The 14,071-nt window shown below is 53.0% G+C and overlaps 1 protein-coding gene across 1 annotated transcript; it reads right to left on the bottom strand.

The window, feature by feature from the left end:
- Nucleotides 1–3,913: 3,913 nt before the first annotated feature.
- INA (internexin neuronal intermediate filament protein alpha) lies at nt 3,914–10,576 on the bottom strand. Its single transcript, XM_005481132.4, has 3 exons — nt 9,391–10,576; nt 5,840–5,964; nt 3,914–5,284 (listed from the first exon to the last, which is right to left on the bottom strand). Exons 1-3 carry the CDS (start codon nt 10,321–10,323, stop codon nt 5,011–5,013), a joined length of 1,332 nt encoding a protein of 443 aa, XP_005481189.2. The 5' UTR covers nt 10,324–10,576; the 3' UTR covers nt 3,914–5,010.
- Nucleotides 10,577–14,071: the final 3,495 nt, after the last annotated feature.

Genomic DNA, 14,071 nt, shown 5'->3' with positions numbered 1-14,071 from the left:
AAACAGTGCATTTGTGTCAAATACAGCAGTGGTCTGCAAAAGAAATGTTTCCCAAAGAGGAAAAGAGAACTTGCATTTCCTAATTGTGTGGTAAAAGTCTATTTGGAAATGGAAGGTTAAAATGTCTGTTTTCTTCCAAAGGAAGCATTAACAGTAGAAAAGTGGGTGGTGGAGACTTGGCAAAGATTGAAAAAAATTGTGTGTTCCTGTGAGAGCTACTTTGGAGCCCCTGGTGTTGAGGCATCCATAACCTCTGTCCTCTGAATGGATTTTCTGGTGTCCAGTAGGGGAAGCTCAGCTTCTCAGTCCATGAGGATGTGTCCCCTGCCTACCTGAGAGCCTGAAACTGAGAGGGGTTTGGTACCTTTGAGACTTCCAGTGCTCTCAAATGTGGCTGAAGTTAAGCTGATGAGCAGAAGAAATGATCAGGGGAGGATGTAGGGGGTAAAGAGGACATGGAGTCACAGTATGATCCTATAATCCTTGCTTCCTTAAGAATCTAGCCTTAATGTTTTGGCTGAATCATTTTGGCTTGTTTCAGGCATTCTTATTTACACATCTCTCAGGTCTCATTGGTAGACTAGGAATTTACTAATGAGGTGTCATATCTGGGGCTCAAGGCTTCTTTTTTTGCTTGTTTTCTTTTTTTGCAATTCCACTGAAAATTCGCTTAAACTTAATGATGTTCTGAGCCTCAATGCAAACCATGTTTTTCAGTCTGATCTCAGCTTTTCCAAATGACATCTCCAAACAGTTTTTTCTTACAGACCACACTTGGGTTTGCATATGCATCATCTCAGGGAATGACTACGTGTCTGTCAGAGCATTTACAAGGCTGCTCTGGACATTGGAGAGCCAAGAACTTGTTTCTCCTTGTGCTCTCTGGCATGCAGGCAGGCAGCAGCTGCCTCTAAATCCAAAGGCAAAGGAGCAGAGTGATCCTGCTGTGCTGGGAATGGACTTTGGGCCTCTGTTCTTTTGGAACTGATACAGCACCTCAAGAGCTTTGCTACCATCAGCAAGTGAATGTGTACCTGGGGCTCTGGAACTGCACTCTGGCATTTTCTGGGCATTTCCCTGCTGTCTAAGCAGATGTTTAACATGGACATGAACTCTGTTCTTTCTTCATGTTATGCTTTATGTCAGTTCTGGCCAGCACAATGTCTGCTTCAACAAGAATGTAATTGCTTGTCACAGAGTTGCAGGCTCATCTCTGGTTGAGCTGGGGTTTGGATGAAGACCCCTGCACAATCTGCAGGAGTGCTTTCCCCTGATCCCCAGCTCTGCAGCCCTTTGGCTCAGCTGGAAGTGCTGAAACAGACCAGGGTCAATGAAAATTCTCCCACCTCACCCCAAGCAATGCCCTGTTTGGACATTGTGCTGCATTTGCCAAGGGATCCTTATTCCCACTGGCCTCTGAAGTCCTGCACGAATGAGCTGGCACTGCTTGTGCTATTTTGACACAAACTCTGCTTCCAAGTGTCAAAGCCCAGTGATGGGGACATTTGATCATTCAGAAACGTCTGTTTGGCTGCTGTGTTAGGGCTCTGTGTTGGTCACTCACTGCAGGAAGAAGTTCTTTATTCCTTAAAGAGGTGTCTGTGCCAAGAGCTGGCAAAGAGAGAGTTGGCTGGACCCAGCCAAAGGTGCCGGAAGAGACTCTGCTCTGAATTGCTTATTGATTCCTTCTTGCTGAATGACAGCATTCTTCCTCAGTCTGGAAAAGGAGATGTTTGCATTCCTGCCAAAGGGAAATTGGGGTTTGTGGGTATTTTTTCCCTTTGGCTGCTTTTTCTTTGGCTTACTTTTTAATTAATTGCAGCATCTAGATAAGCGTCATTAGCAAAACTTCTCCATGTGCAGTAGCTTTGTCTGTTTTCAAGGAGCTCTACATCTCCACTGGCATGCATGGGCCAGCATCTACATCCAGGGAAAAAACAAACAGCCAGGCCAGTGGTGGGAATTTGTCTCACTGTGTGGAAGCTCTCATTCTCCCCAGCATAAAGATGAAGGAAAGGCAGCATCATGGAGAAATAGCTGCGCTCTGCTGCTTCCTGAGCTGATGGTGCAGTCCGTGTCCACAGTGCCTTTTATCCAAGAGGACCAGGTTTTATAGAGGTATGAATCTTTCAGCATCAGCAGTGTGACTCACTCCTTCCCTCTGGCAGCCTGGGTGTTTAACCCATTAAGAAAAATGGGACCACAAAGGAGGATTTATTGTCCTGTTCCAGCTTATGCTTTCACTGTAGAAGCCTTCTGGTGCATAAAAGCAGGCAGATAAAAGGAGGCACTCTGAAAAAGACAACACTGGAAAAGGAAGCCTGGATGGTGATAGAGGTCAGCATTGGCAATGTATTCAGCCAGGCCTGTCCCTCTTTGCTGTCATTTTGTTTCTTATAAAGAAAAGGAGAGTGTAGATATGGGCCTCCCTGCCTGTTGTCCCTCTGTCTCCTCTGGAGTTTAACACCATGAGACATCACCAAACTTTTGCAGAGCTCCAGAAATGCAGGAAATTTCTGGGCTGGTCCTAACACTGCAGCCGTTTTCCAATATAGTTTCTTGTCCTTCCCACAGCTCCTCCGTCCTGCTCCACCACTGCAGCCCCTTCACATCGATATCACCAAAGTAAAATTCCCAGATTCATATTAGCATCCAGTTAGCTGAGCAAGCAGGAATTCTGACTGAGGATTGCGCTGGGAACAAAGGACAGGTCAGGCTGCTTGTGCTCAAGGGACAGAAAGCAGCAGAGCTGCAGAGTGTTTGGGATTCAGAGTACATTTCATTAGCTGTACAGTCACATCTGCATTTATTCCCCCTATGGATTGGGAGAAATACTGTGTGTTTGCATTTCCTAACTGACAGCTCAGCCAGGAGATATTTGGACATTTCTTGATCTTGTTTTATGTGCCAGTGCCTTGGACTTAACTCTGCAGGTGCTGGCTCCCCCAGGCTCTGCCTGGGCACCCCAAGTTGCTCTGTGCTGTTTTGCTGGAGGCTGCTGGTGAGCTGCACTGCTCCAGCCATGCCCTGGGACCCCTCCCCTGCCTCTGGAAGTCCCCCTTGCTTCACCCACCTGCAGGGTGGCCCTGCCTGGGGCTGTCACCCCACAGTGAGCGGCCTGTCCATGGTCCCCAGGGTTACCAGCGTGGCAGGATCAAGGTGTAGCTGTGCTGCTCCTGGCCTGCAGCTCTGGTGGAGAAGGCTATGACTGTCACTCTGTGTCCCTGGGGCTTTGGGGCAGATTGCCATGACATGGTGCAGCAAAGCAGGAGTGGAAAGGCAACAGGACAGTGTGCTCTGGCAGAGCCACCCAGCAGGACGCCACCTGTGCTTTTTCCCTCTACAGGCACAGCTCAAGCAGAATGTGTGCATCTTCCAAATACAAACCACTGCTGGTCACAGCATTTGTAACTACTGAATTTACTGGGAGGTGGATGCACCTTCTGTTCCTCATCTGGTCTTGTGTAATTCACTTTATCTTCAATTGTGCAGGGAAAGCACGAGGCTGTTTCTAACCCCCGAGCACACAGGCAGTGTGGAGAGGAAATGACAGGTACCTTGGGACTGAGCTGTCAGGGGTGTGATGCAAATCACAGCCTCAGAGTCCATTTCCTGAGCAAATGAGGGTGCACTCGGCCGTGGCAGACCTTGATCCCTCAGCCAGCTGGCCATGAACTCTTCTACATAGCAGGGCCACCATGACAGGCACCTGGGGTGAGCCCCAGACAGGCCTCACTGCCCTCAGTGGGTCCAGCCTGACCTTCAACCCCAGCAGGAGGGGTTGGCAGCTGCACCCCAAGCCCAAGTTCTTTGCAGGGCCCAGAGGGACTGCTGGGCACGGGACCAGCCGAGGGCCAGACACCGACGTGCGTTCCCAAGATGACGCAGCAGCAAAGACAACGAAACAGCTCAGTTTGATCCACACAACTATTTCTTTTTTTAATTTTTAACTTGTGCCTTACAACAGAAGAGGAAAGAGTGCGAGCAAACAATTTGCTGGTTCCAGGAACTACTCTGGCAGCACCGTGAGGGCAGCGAGGTCTGGTGCTGACTGCCCGCCCTGCCAGGGCACTGACACACAACATGGCGGCTCCGGCTCTTGCAAAAGCGATCGCTGGCAATTTAAGGCATTGAAGGAAACCTATGGTTGTTAAATCCTATATCAAATTTGGCACACCTTGGAACAGCTAGAGCGGAGATAAGGATGCTTTGCGGGCTGGTGTTCAGGAGTCCTGCAGCTTCCCAGTGCTGGCTGGGGCACGATGCTAATCTAGGCACAGGGTATTCATATGAACACTGTGCAGCCCAACAAGGGGCCCTCAGACCCTCATATTTGGGAGACAGCGATGCCAAATGAGGTGGTGCCTTCACCTCCAGTGTAGCAGTCCCCTGCCCTGTGCCTGCTGCTTATAAACCCCACGTGCCTGGCTTGACTAGTGCTGTCAGAAAACAAGATTTATCAGTACAAAGAAAAAGTAACATTCCTTATAGTTCAAAACATACGTGGCTGAGATCAGATGTCAAGTGCGGTTACAGTCCTGTATGGCTATTTCTGTGCTTCTAGGGTTAAAAGTGAATGGCTACCGTTTGAGGAGTGGGGAAGAGTTTAGCTGTACATGGATTTGGGTAATTGATGAAACTAGTTACAGTAAACATGTTGAGTTGTTTCCCTTCCCTCCCCGGAGTGCTGACGCAGCAGCCTTCGCAGCTGGCTGCCCCTCGCCCGCCGCAGGAGGAGAGAGGGAGCGTGTAACGAGTCCATGTGCCACCACCACAATGACCAACATGCATCTCTAGCTACCTGTCCTGTGTGCCCCCACCCCATTTAAAAGGGAGCAATGTGCCAAGCTCGGCCTCTGAGTGGCAGGACCCGCAAGGAAGCCATCCCTGGGTTTGCGTTTTTAAGGGAGGCTTCCTGCGAGCCCAGTGCAGCTTTGTGCCCAGAGGAGCAGTTTCAAGGCCGAGTGGAGACTGTTCCCCCTCAAATGCTTGTGAACAGGGTCCTGATGGTTACATCTTTGCATTGGCAAGGATTCCTCCATGCAGGTTTAACCTCCCTCTCTTCTTGACAGAGGTTATGATCCCCTCAATCACCTCAGCCCTGCTGGATGATATTTTAGAGGTCACTTTAATAACCTCTCCTTGCTCCTCCTCTTTGAAGGACAGAGTAGAGGAACTAAAGCTCCTTGGCTGGAAGGAGTAAGTGGGGCTGGGGAGAGAATTGAGAGATGTAAGGCCGCCACTTCCCATGTTGAAGAGGGTCTCCTCTCCCTCCAGCAGCTTCCTGCAAGCACATAACAAGGGAAGAGGTTAGTATGGGGATGTGAAACACCTGCAAACCTTGAGAGCATGTTGTGCCCTGCAGGCAAGTCCAAGCCATCACCACAGGTCACACTGCACCATGAAACTGATTCAAAATCATATTTTGGTAAACCATTTCTGCAAGACTTGCAATATGGGGTACATGAGAGCAACTTTCTCCCTTCTTTCCTCTCCAGAAACACCAGGAAAATAAATACCCAAAGCACAGCCTTTTGCATCTACATTTAACTTTGCGAGACAAGTTTCCAACCCCAACTATGCCCATTAAAAATACTGCTTCTGGGATGGCTGAGGGAAGTGATTCACAGCTACTGGAGCAAGGCAGGACACGGAGCCATGGCTGCTCCCCAGGCAGGAGTATGGCAGATCCAGGTGGGGAGATGAACAACATGCTTGTGGTGCTCCTGGAGTGTGGACCCAAGTATTTGCTGGGCCCTTGAAAATACCCCAGCCTAGTGAGGGTCAGGGGATTGGGCTTGGGAAGTGCCCAGGTAGAGCAGGAGTAGAGCAGCCTTACCTGTAGGCAGCTATCTCGATATCAAGGGCCATCTTGACATTGAGCAGGTCTTGGTACTCCCTCAGGTGCCGAGCCATCTCATTTTTGGTGTTTCTCAGGTCATCTTCCAGCTGTCCAATGGTATCCTGCAAAGGCAAGGGTGCTCAGCCCTGTGTTTTGGAACAGGGACTTCTCCCTCAGTCCCACTCTGCTTTCCCATTGTAGGGACAGGGAAGTTGCAATGGGCAGTTGATCCATGACAGCACATCCCACCAGGGGCTTGGGACCATGAAATGTCATGCTAGCAGGGATGAAGAAGCAGGCAGAGCACCAGGCCTCGCTTGTGAGTGTGTGCAATGGGGGAGGCTTTAGCCATTGATGGATTCATGTAGTTCCTATCTGCAGTGAGGTCTGTAAAATGAGCAAATAGTGCATGGTGGTGGGACCCCCAGTCCTGTGGGGGACAAGGCAGGCTGCTACAGAGGGAAGTTTTGGGCTTAAACTTCTTTAAAGTAGAGGCAGTGCCTCAACAAGACAAGTGAAAGCACACTGCACTGCAGCAGCAGAGAACAAAGGCTGCAGTCTGCATCTGCAGGGCTTAAGAAGGGTTGGGACATGCTTCCAGGAGGTGGAAGGAGAGGGTGCTGCTGCCAGGGGTCCCCTCCAGGCAGGGAAGTCTGTCACCTTCCTGAGAAAATGCCTCAGAGCCTCAAAGTGGGGGATTCTGAATGCAGGGGAGATTACAGAGACAAGGGTCTGCCCTGCAAGAGCTCATCTGGACAAGTGTCCTTCTAGCATCCTTCCTGTCAGCTTTGCCCTGCCTTTTGTCCCTAACCAGTTCTACCTGTGATGTGGAGGACTCAAAGGCTAGAATTCCTGCTAACAAAGGAGACTAATGTTTTATTCTATTTTTTCTCAGAAAACAAGCAGTCTGTATTTTTCCTGCATGCATCTAGGTATCTAAATAGCAGCTTGAAAGCAGTGAAACCTGCTCCCATAAGGCTCTTCCCAATCAGGTTTCCTGCTGCCAGCTGCCCCACTGTGCCACCAGAGGAGCGTGATTTGGAACAGGAATGAGTCAGCAGTTTGCACTTAAGCCACGATGTAGCCCTGCCTACAGAGCCCTGCAATGGCCACCGCCAACCTCCACTCTCCTGCATCCCCTCCCAGAGCCAGGACTTGGCAATTGCTTCCAGATCCTCTGCTCCAGCAAGCAATCTTTGTCCTGCCACATCATCCTCGTCTTGTCCCCATCCCATTCCTATCACATCCCCAGCTTCCTCTCCTGCCTAGCCTCCCTCGTGGACAGTGCAGAGACAGTGAAAGCAGGTGGGGCTGCCCAAGGAGCAGGGAGCTGTGCTGACCCTGCTGCAGTGGGCCCTGTTTGAGCAGAGCCCCTCAGGGCAGCAGCTCATCCTGACTGCAGCACAGAGCATGGCACTGTCGGGTTAGCTGGGCACAGCCTGCCTTGCAGGATGTGATTTAGGAGCCATGGTTCCATGTGGTCTCTGCTGTGACCTGTGCTGCCCTGACCATTTTCCACAGCAAAATATCTGCAAGAGGCTGTGCCTCTGAGGAGTTCATTGGGACAGTTCATCGACTGAGAAGCTGCAGGACATGGCTGCTGCTGCTGTAGAGGTTAAAGCCTCTGCTCTGATGCAGACAGATTGCTGCTGTGCCTAGGGCAGGAGGGAATGACTTGAGCGGATCCCCACCCTGGACAGCTCCACTCTTGCTACTGGGACTCTTTGTGCCTCCAGCCCTCTTCCCTGTGCCTATAGTCCACATTAGCAAAAAACTCTTTCAAAACTGATTGTCCTTGTTCCTGTTCTGCACCTCTCTTCCGCAACCCAGCTCAGCCAGCTGGTAGAACAAAAATCCCTCCTCACACCACTGCAAACCTGTCCTCTAACAAAAAGCTCTTGCATGTTGGCTCAGATTTAACTGGGCAGCCCACAATTATAAAGACATCTCCTTTAGCAGGATCATTTCAAAAGCTCAGACAATAGAAATATTCTCTTTTAAGACACACTTCCAACCTTTTCCACTGTTTGCAGCCAAGGAAATTACTTATTTGATACACACACACATTGCTCAATGGAATTTTAAGTATTGCTACACATAAAGTAGATCCTGAGGGTCATATGGAAAAGCACTGCTATGCTGTCACTAAAACAATTTCAATTATGGTGCTATTTAATCCAGTTGCTTAATTTTTTCCCCCCAATTGATAGGCTGCTCCCAGGATCCCTCTTTCACATGACATCAAAATTATTTAAGAAGATTACTGTGTATAATGTTTTCACTATGAATAATATTTTATATTGCCTATTTCCACAAAAATTGTTGAAGACCACCTCAACTATTCAGGAAGCTTGCAAGCAGTTTAGAACTAAGTCACGAATCCTAGAGCGCCTGGCAAAATTTGGCCTTGGAAATGACAAGGCATTACTTGAGTCCTCCATGTATGATTAAAGCAGTTGTTTCAGTATTTAGAAGGAAATGGCTTGATTTAGAAACCACAGATCATTTAACAGCCATATAATAGAACAATCTCATAATTCGTTTTATTATAAATCATGAACATTTCCCTGTAGCAAGAAAATGTGGCAATACTGCAGTAATGGAATAAGAGCTATGGAGCACTTAGCGTCTGCCTCTCATGAGTCTTTCCACAGACATAAAAAATGCTGGGATGTGTCTGCAAGGCCAGACTTAACCTTTGCAGAGCTCCAATTTCTGCAGTCCAGGTGCCAAGAGTGAGGCCACAGGGCAAAGGGCCAAGCCTGGGCAGACAGCTTCGAGGAATTGCCCACAATGATGTGTAGGCAATTTTGGACCTGATCCTTAAGGGACAGGAACGGATCGATGTCCCAAACAGCGCTACGGCATGTGGGATGTCCCCTGCGGGAAGGGAGCATTGGAAGGAGTGTGCTGGCCTGCTTCCCCAGAATCTGCCCTTTGGGGTTTTGCCTCTGGATAAAGGGTGAAGGCAGCAGGCAATGCCGTGGTGGGGCAGGATCTGTGTGCAGGGCAGAGAGGCACAATGCTGGGTGGTGGGAAGGCGGCAGGGATGCCTGGCGCTGCGCAGCGCTGCAGGGGCACCGCCTGCATGGGTGGTGCTGCACAAGGCAAGAGGGATGGGGGCCGTTCCGTGCCGAGGGTGTTTGTGTGGTGCAGCACCGATCGGGACAGTGCGGGCGATGGTGCTGAGCGATGTGGGGCAGGGGGGCACCGCATGGCACGGGGTGGTTCCAGCGCTGCACAGAACTGCGGGAGGGGCTGCTGCAGGGGACAGAGCTGCGCTGCAGCACTTCTCAGGCTGCAGCGATGCTCAGCGCTGCACAGCACCAGGGGAGGGAGAGTGGACGCGGGTACCGGTGCAGCACCGCGCCGGGTGTTGGCGTGGGATGAGATTCCCGGTGCTACACATCACAGGGGGTGGCAGCAGGGATGGAGGAGCCGACTGGTGCGGATGGCGCGGGAGGAGGATGCTCGGTGCCGCCCAGTGCCCGGAGCTGCCCGGTGCCAGGGGAGGGCACAGTGACGGTTCCCGGCGCCGCCCGGCTCACCTGCAGGCCGGCGGCCTCGGCGTTGTGCCGCTCCTCCAGCTCCTGCAGCTGCCTCTCCAGGGACTGGTGAGCGCCGCGCAGGCTCTCCATCTCCACCAGGCGCGCCTGGAGCTGGCGGCGGCACTCGCCGGCCTCCCGGCGGCTAGCGCGCACGGCCTCCTGGCTGCGGGCCGCCCGTTCGTGCAGGCGGGCGCAGCGGGCGCGGTACCAGTCCTCGGCCGCCTGCAGGTTGCGGGCCGCCAGCGCCTCGTACTGAGCGCGCAGCTCCCGCAGCGCCGCGGCCAGGTCGGGCCGCGGGGCCGGCGGCGGGGCCGCGGCCGGGAGCGCGGCGCCCAGCTCGGCGAGGTGCTCGGCGTGGGCGCTGCGCATCGCCGCCAGCTCCTCCTGCAACGCCTCCGCCCGCCGCTCCAGATCGGCGCTGGCGCGGGAGGCCGCCTCGGCCGCCTGCTGCCGGGAGCGCAGCGCCCGCTCCGCCTCGGCACGGCTCCGCGCCTCCTCCTCGCAGCGCGCCCGCAGCCGCTGCGTCTCCTCGGCCAGGCGCGCCCGCTCCAGCGCCGCCTGCGCCCGCTCCCCGTGCGCCTCCTCCAGCCGGGCGCGCAGGGCGCGCAGCTCCCCGCCCAGCAGCTGCCCCAGCCGGCGCGGCTCGTCCGAGCGCTGCCGCAGCGCCGCCAGCTCCGCAGCCAGCGCCCGGTTCCGCTCCTCCAGCGCCCGCACCCGCTCAATGTACCCGGAGAAGCGCTCGTTGAGGCCCTGCAGCTGCTCCTTCTCGCTGCCCCGCGCCCGCCGCGGCTCCGCGCCGCGCTCCCGGAGCGCCTCCGGCTCCGCGCCCGGGCGCGCCCACCGGCCCGCCAGCATCTCCGTGCTCCGCGGGGACCCCGCGAAGAGGTGGCGATAAGAAGCGGCCAGCGCCGCCGGCTCCGCGCTGTAGCTCATGGCGGCGGAGGGGCACCGGCGGCGGTGCCGGAGCTTATGTACGGCGGGGCGGAGCGCGGCGCGGAGGGGGCGCGGGGCGGAGCGCTCCGGCGGGGAGGGGGCCCGGTGCGGTGCCGTGCCGTGCCCCGTGCGGTGCGGTTCGGTACGCGGTGCGCGGTACGCGGTGCAGTGCGGTACGCGGTGCCCGGTGCGCGGTGCCGCCGCGGCAGGAGGCGACAGGAGCTGTCCGTGCGCCGCGGTGCTGAAGGGCTGTGGCAGCGGGCGGGGCACGGGGCGGGACGGACGGATAGACGGACGGATGGATGGATGCGGGGAGAGACGTGTGTGGGGTCACACGGTCACACGGACGCAGAAGGAGCATGCAAACATACGCAGGCGTATGGACGAGGTCACACGCACACAAAGGGACAGATGGATGCACAGGCATGGGAAAAGGGTCAGGTGCATTCACCGTAAGACACGCGTTCGCATGCTCGGAGCCAGAGAGACAAAGAGGCAAACAGCCGTTCAGAGAGACACACAGATGCACGGGCAAGGAGAGGCAGAAAGGAAGAGAGACAGAAGGAATCAGGCAGAAATGGGCGGGTGGAGAGAGCGAGTCAGGCAGGCACCCAGAGAGACAAAAGACAGACAGACACACATGTGCACACACACACACCAATCACTCCTGCTGGGGTATCCCCAGCTGTCCCCTCCAATGCTCTAGGGAAGCTGTGCTGTGCATGTGTCTGGGCTGAAGGTGTCCTGGGGACTTGGTTCCAACCCCTCTTCTCTGATGAGGACCAAGGTGCCTATGTCTGTGTGGGATCTCCTTGGGATGGGGATTGTTGGGGTGCAGAGTTGGGAGTATGCCTGGAGGAGGGTGAGACCAGGACAAAGACTGATAATGGTCAGTCCAGATGTAACACAGGTGACACACAGGGAGGGTTTTGCCTTCAGGTTGTTTGCCAGGAACTGAAGCACTTCACTTTCCCTACTGTCCATGCAAGCAGGCTGGGCCCTCCCACTCACTAGAGTTTGCTGGGAGTACCCAGGGCTGTATCATTGACAGGAAGGGGGGAACATGCACACCCCACCTCCAGGCCAAGTGCACTGCCCTGCACCCCAGTGCAGGACTCCAAGAGATCAATGAGAAGTGACTGATTCTGGGAGCAGCAGCGCAAAATATAGCTATGAGATGGAAAAACAACTTAATTTTGATCTGAGTGTGAGAAACATGGGTGAAATGAGCAAATATTTGGATCCTGTCCCCTGCTGTGCATCTCTATGGCACAAAAATCTGCACTAATGTTCTGTTCCTCTACTCCACTTATCCCTGTGTGTCCTCACAGGTGACCAGAGGACAGCATGAGGGAGTTCCAGCAAATGAGCAGGGAGAAAACAGACAAGCCAGGGCTGGCATTGGAGACAACTGTGACTTGCAAAAGAGCTGTTGCTGGGGTTGAGCAATACCTTCAGTGCAGGTAGCTCGATGTGCAGCTGCAGTGTGAGCTGCATGCTTGCATCATCCGAGCAGCTCAGGTTTTGATGGCAGAGCATCTCAGGCAGAGAGCCTTGGCACAGGTGGGGTTGCCAGCTATCCTCGCCCTGGCCTGGGCTGCCTGGCTCAGACTGCCAGGGCTGAAATCCCCCTCTTGGTCTGTTTTTTTCCCCAGGTATTTCACATACTCCTCACACTTGTGTGTGAGGATTATGTGAAATACCTCAGTGTCTCCTACTCTGCATTACAATATCCTAAGTCAGGGTTTACTACTGCAAGTAACTGATCACAGAACTGAGAAGTTTCCTGCTCTGCTTAGTTCTGTGTGTGGCATTGCTTTGTTGACTTTGCTCTGATGCTTATTGCTAATGATAGAGGCTTCTGTGGTTCTCTTCGCCATGGAAAAGTGGAGTGCAGCTTACCCTGGCTTCCTCACTCATGCTGTTTCAGCACTGCCACACATATGTACCCTAACAGCTGAGTTAGGAGTGTCACAGTCTCCTCCAGCACATGAACTACAAGGTAGTAGAAGTGCTGACTTCCATGGGGAAAGACCCTGGGATAAAATCCCTTTGTCTCCAGGAAAGAAGTCAAGATGTTCTGACATCATTTACACACCACCCAGGAGCTGCATGAAACAGCTGAGACCTGTGCCAGTTGCTGGTGAGACTGCTGGAACTCTGTGGCTGAATGAGCACAAGGGATCAGAGTCACTAAGCTACAGTGAGCGCTGCTGTCCTGCAGAACAAGGCTGGGACTCCAAGGCTGCAGAAAAGCTGAAAAAAGCTGAAAAGCATGTCAGGTCTGAAACAAGATGACAAGCTGGACAAGTGGGCACAAACCAAAAGCACAGCAAGTACCTGTGATGTGTTCAGCATCAGGAAACCTTGACACTGAGTAACTGTTGCGACACAAACACATGGCATCAGGGGGAGATTTATGAGGATAGAAAACAAACAGGAAACCAAAGAGAAGCAGTCCCATAGCTAAGGACTGTGCACCAATGAAACAACAATGGGTTGTATTAGGGATTAAATTACCCAGGACCATTTCATACCTCCTAGTTACTGCAAAAATCAAGTCTTGCATGTGAGACAGCAGGAGGACTCCTTAAATCTCTGTGATACTCTCCACACAGCATCTGCCTGCTGATGAGGCTCACTAAACCATTATCTCTTGAGCTGCAATCTGCCTGGGCTTGTGAGTCACAGGGAAAAGCCACCCTCTGAGCTGTGCACACATGGCAGTGGGACACACACCACCTGGCCAGCACAGCACATGAAACTAAAGCTCTGGGCAGCTGCTTCACCACCCAGCCTCACCACAGCAGCTTCAAGGGAGGGAAATGCTTGCCAGCAGTGGGAAAAAGGCAAATCCCAGTGTCTTCCAGGAAGCTGCTGCCAGATCTCCTGTGGCACAGGTGGGTCTGGCCCCCTGCAGGAGGGAGAGCTCTCTGGGTCAGGGCAGCAAAGTCATGGAGAAAACATGTAAGTGCTAAACACACATGTGAAGAGGACGGAGGCATTTGCTTAATTGCACACACACAAACACACTAACAAAAGTAGGAAAATGGCTGTACTGGATCCCTCTAACTCAGGAGTGTGTTTCTCACAGTAGGAGATTCATGCTTCTTTGGTATAACTTCTCTGGTTCTGTCTGTCTGCAGCTCTGGGGCTCCCCAGACAGCAGTCACCTCTCTGTTTACTGGCCCTTATCTAATCAGTGCAAGTTCATGTCCTGCGTGCCATTGTGCTCTGCAATCCACAATTTGATAATGCACTCTATGAGAAAACATCTTTTTCATGTTTCAGAATGGCTGCCAGCTAATTTCATTCTATGTCCCTGTCTTGTGGAACACAGTGGAAGAGCTGGGATACAATTTCTCCCCACCTACCTCCCTGTGCAGAATTTTGCACACCTCTACCTTACCCCACTTCACCTCTTTCCTAGGATGAAAGGATTTTGTCTATTTCATTTTCCTTCACAGAAAAGCCATTTCACATTTTTAGTCATCCTTGTTGGCTTCAGTGAGTCTTCTGGGATTATGTGTTGGAAAGACAGACAGACATTTCAGGAGGGGCCCTGCCATGAGGATGCATGGAAATGACAAATACAGGTGGCTGCATCTCCAAGTAAAAACTCTTGTTTGGGGGCCCGGTGCAGGTGCTGTGAGATGTCCCAGGGTATTGGGAAGTGCAGGCTGAGCTTCCCTGTGAGAGTACCTCCCTGCCAGAGGCTTGGCACCAAAAATGGACTTTGCTACAGCCA

Source organism: Zonotrichia albicollis, chromosome 7 (assembly GCF_047830755.1).
Source record: "Zonotrichia albicollis isolate bZonAlb1 chromosome 7, bZonAlb1.hap1, whole genome shotgun sequence".
Classification (NCBI taxonomy): Eukaryota; Metazoa; Chordata; class Aves; order Passeriformes; family Passerellidae; genus Zonotrichia; species Zonotrichia albicollis.
The sequence above is the reverse complement of the archived record's forward strand: the minus strand, read 5'-3'. Positions and strand labels throughout refer to the sequence as shown.

Coding starts and splice junctions, on each gene's coding strand:
- INA (XM_005481132.4), bottom strand. CDS start 10,323: ATGAGCTACAGCGCGGAGCCGGCGGCGCTGGCCGCTTCTTATCGCCAC. Junction 5,965..9,390: donor CCGAGGCCGCCGGCCTGCAG/GTGAGCCGGGCG, acceptor TTGCCTTTGCAG/GATACCATTGGACAGCTGGA. Junction 5,285..5,839: donor ATCGAGATAGCTGCCTACAG/GTAAGGCTGCTC, acceptor ATGTGCTTGCAG/GAAGCTGCTGGAGGGAGAGG.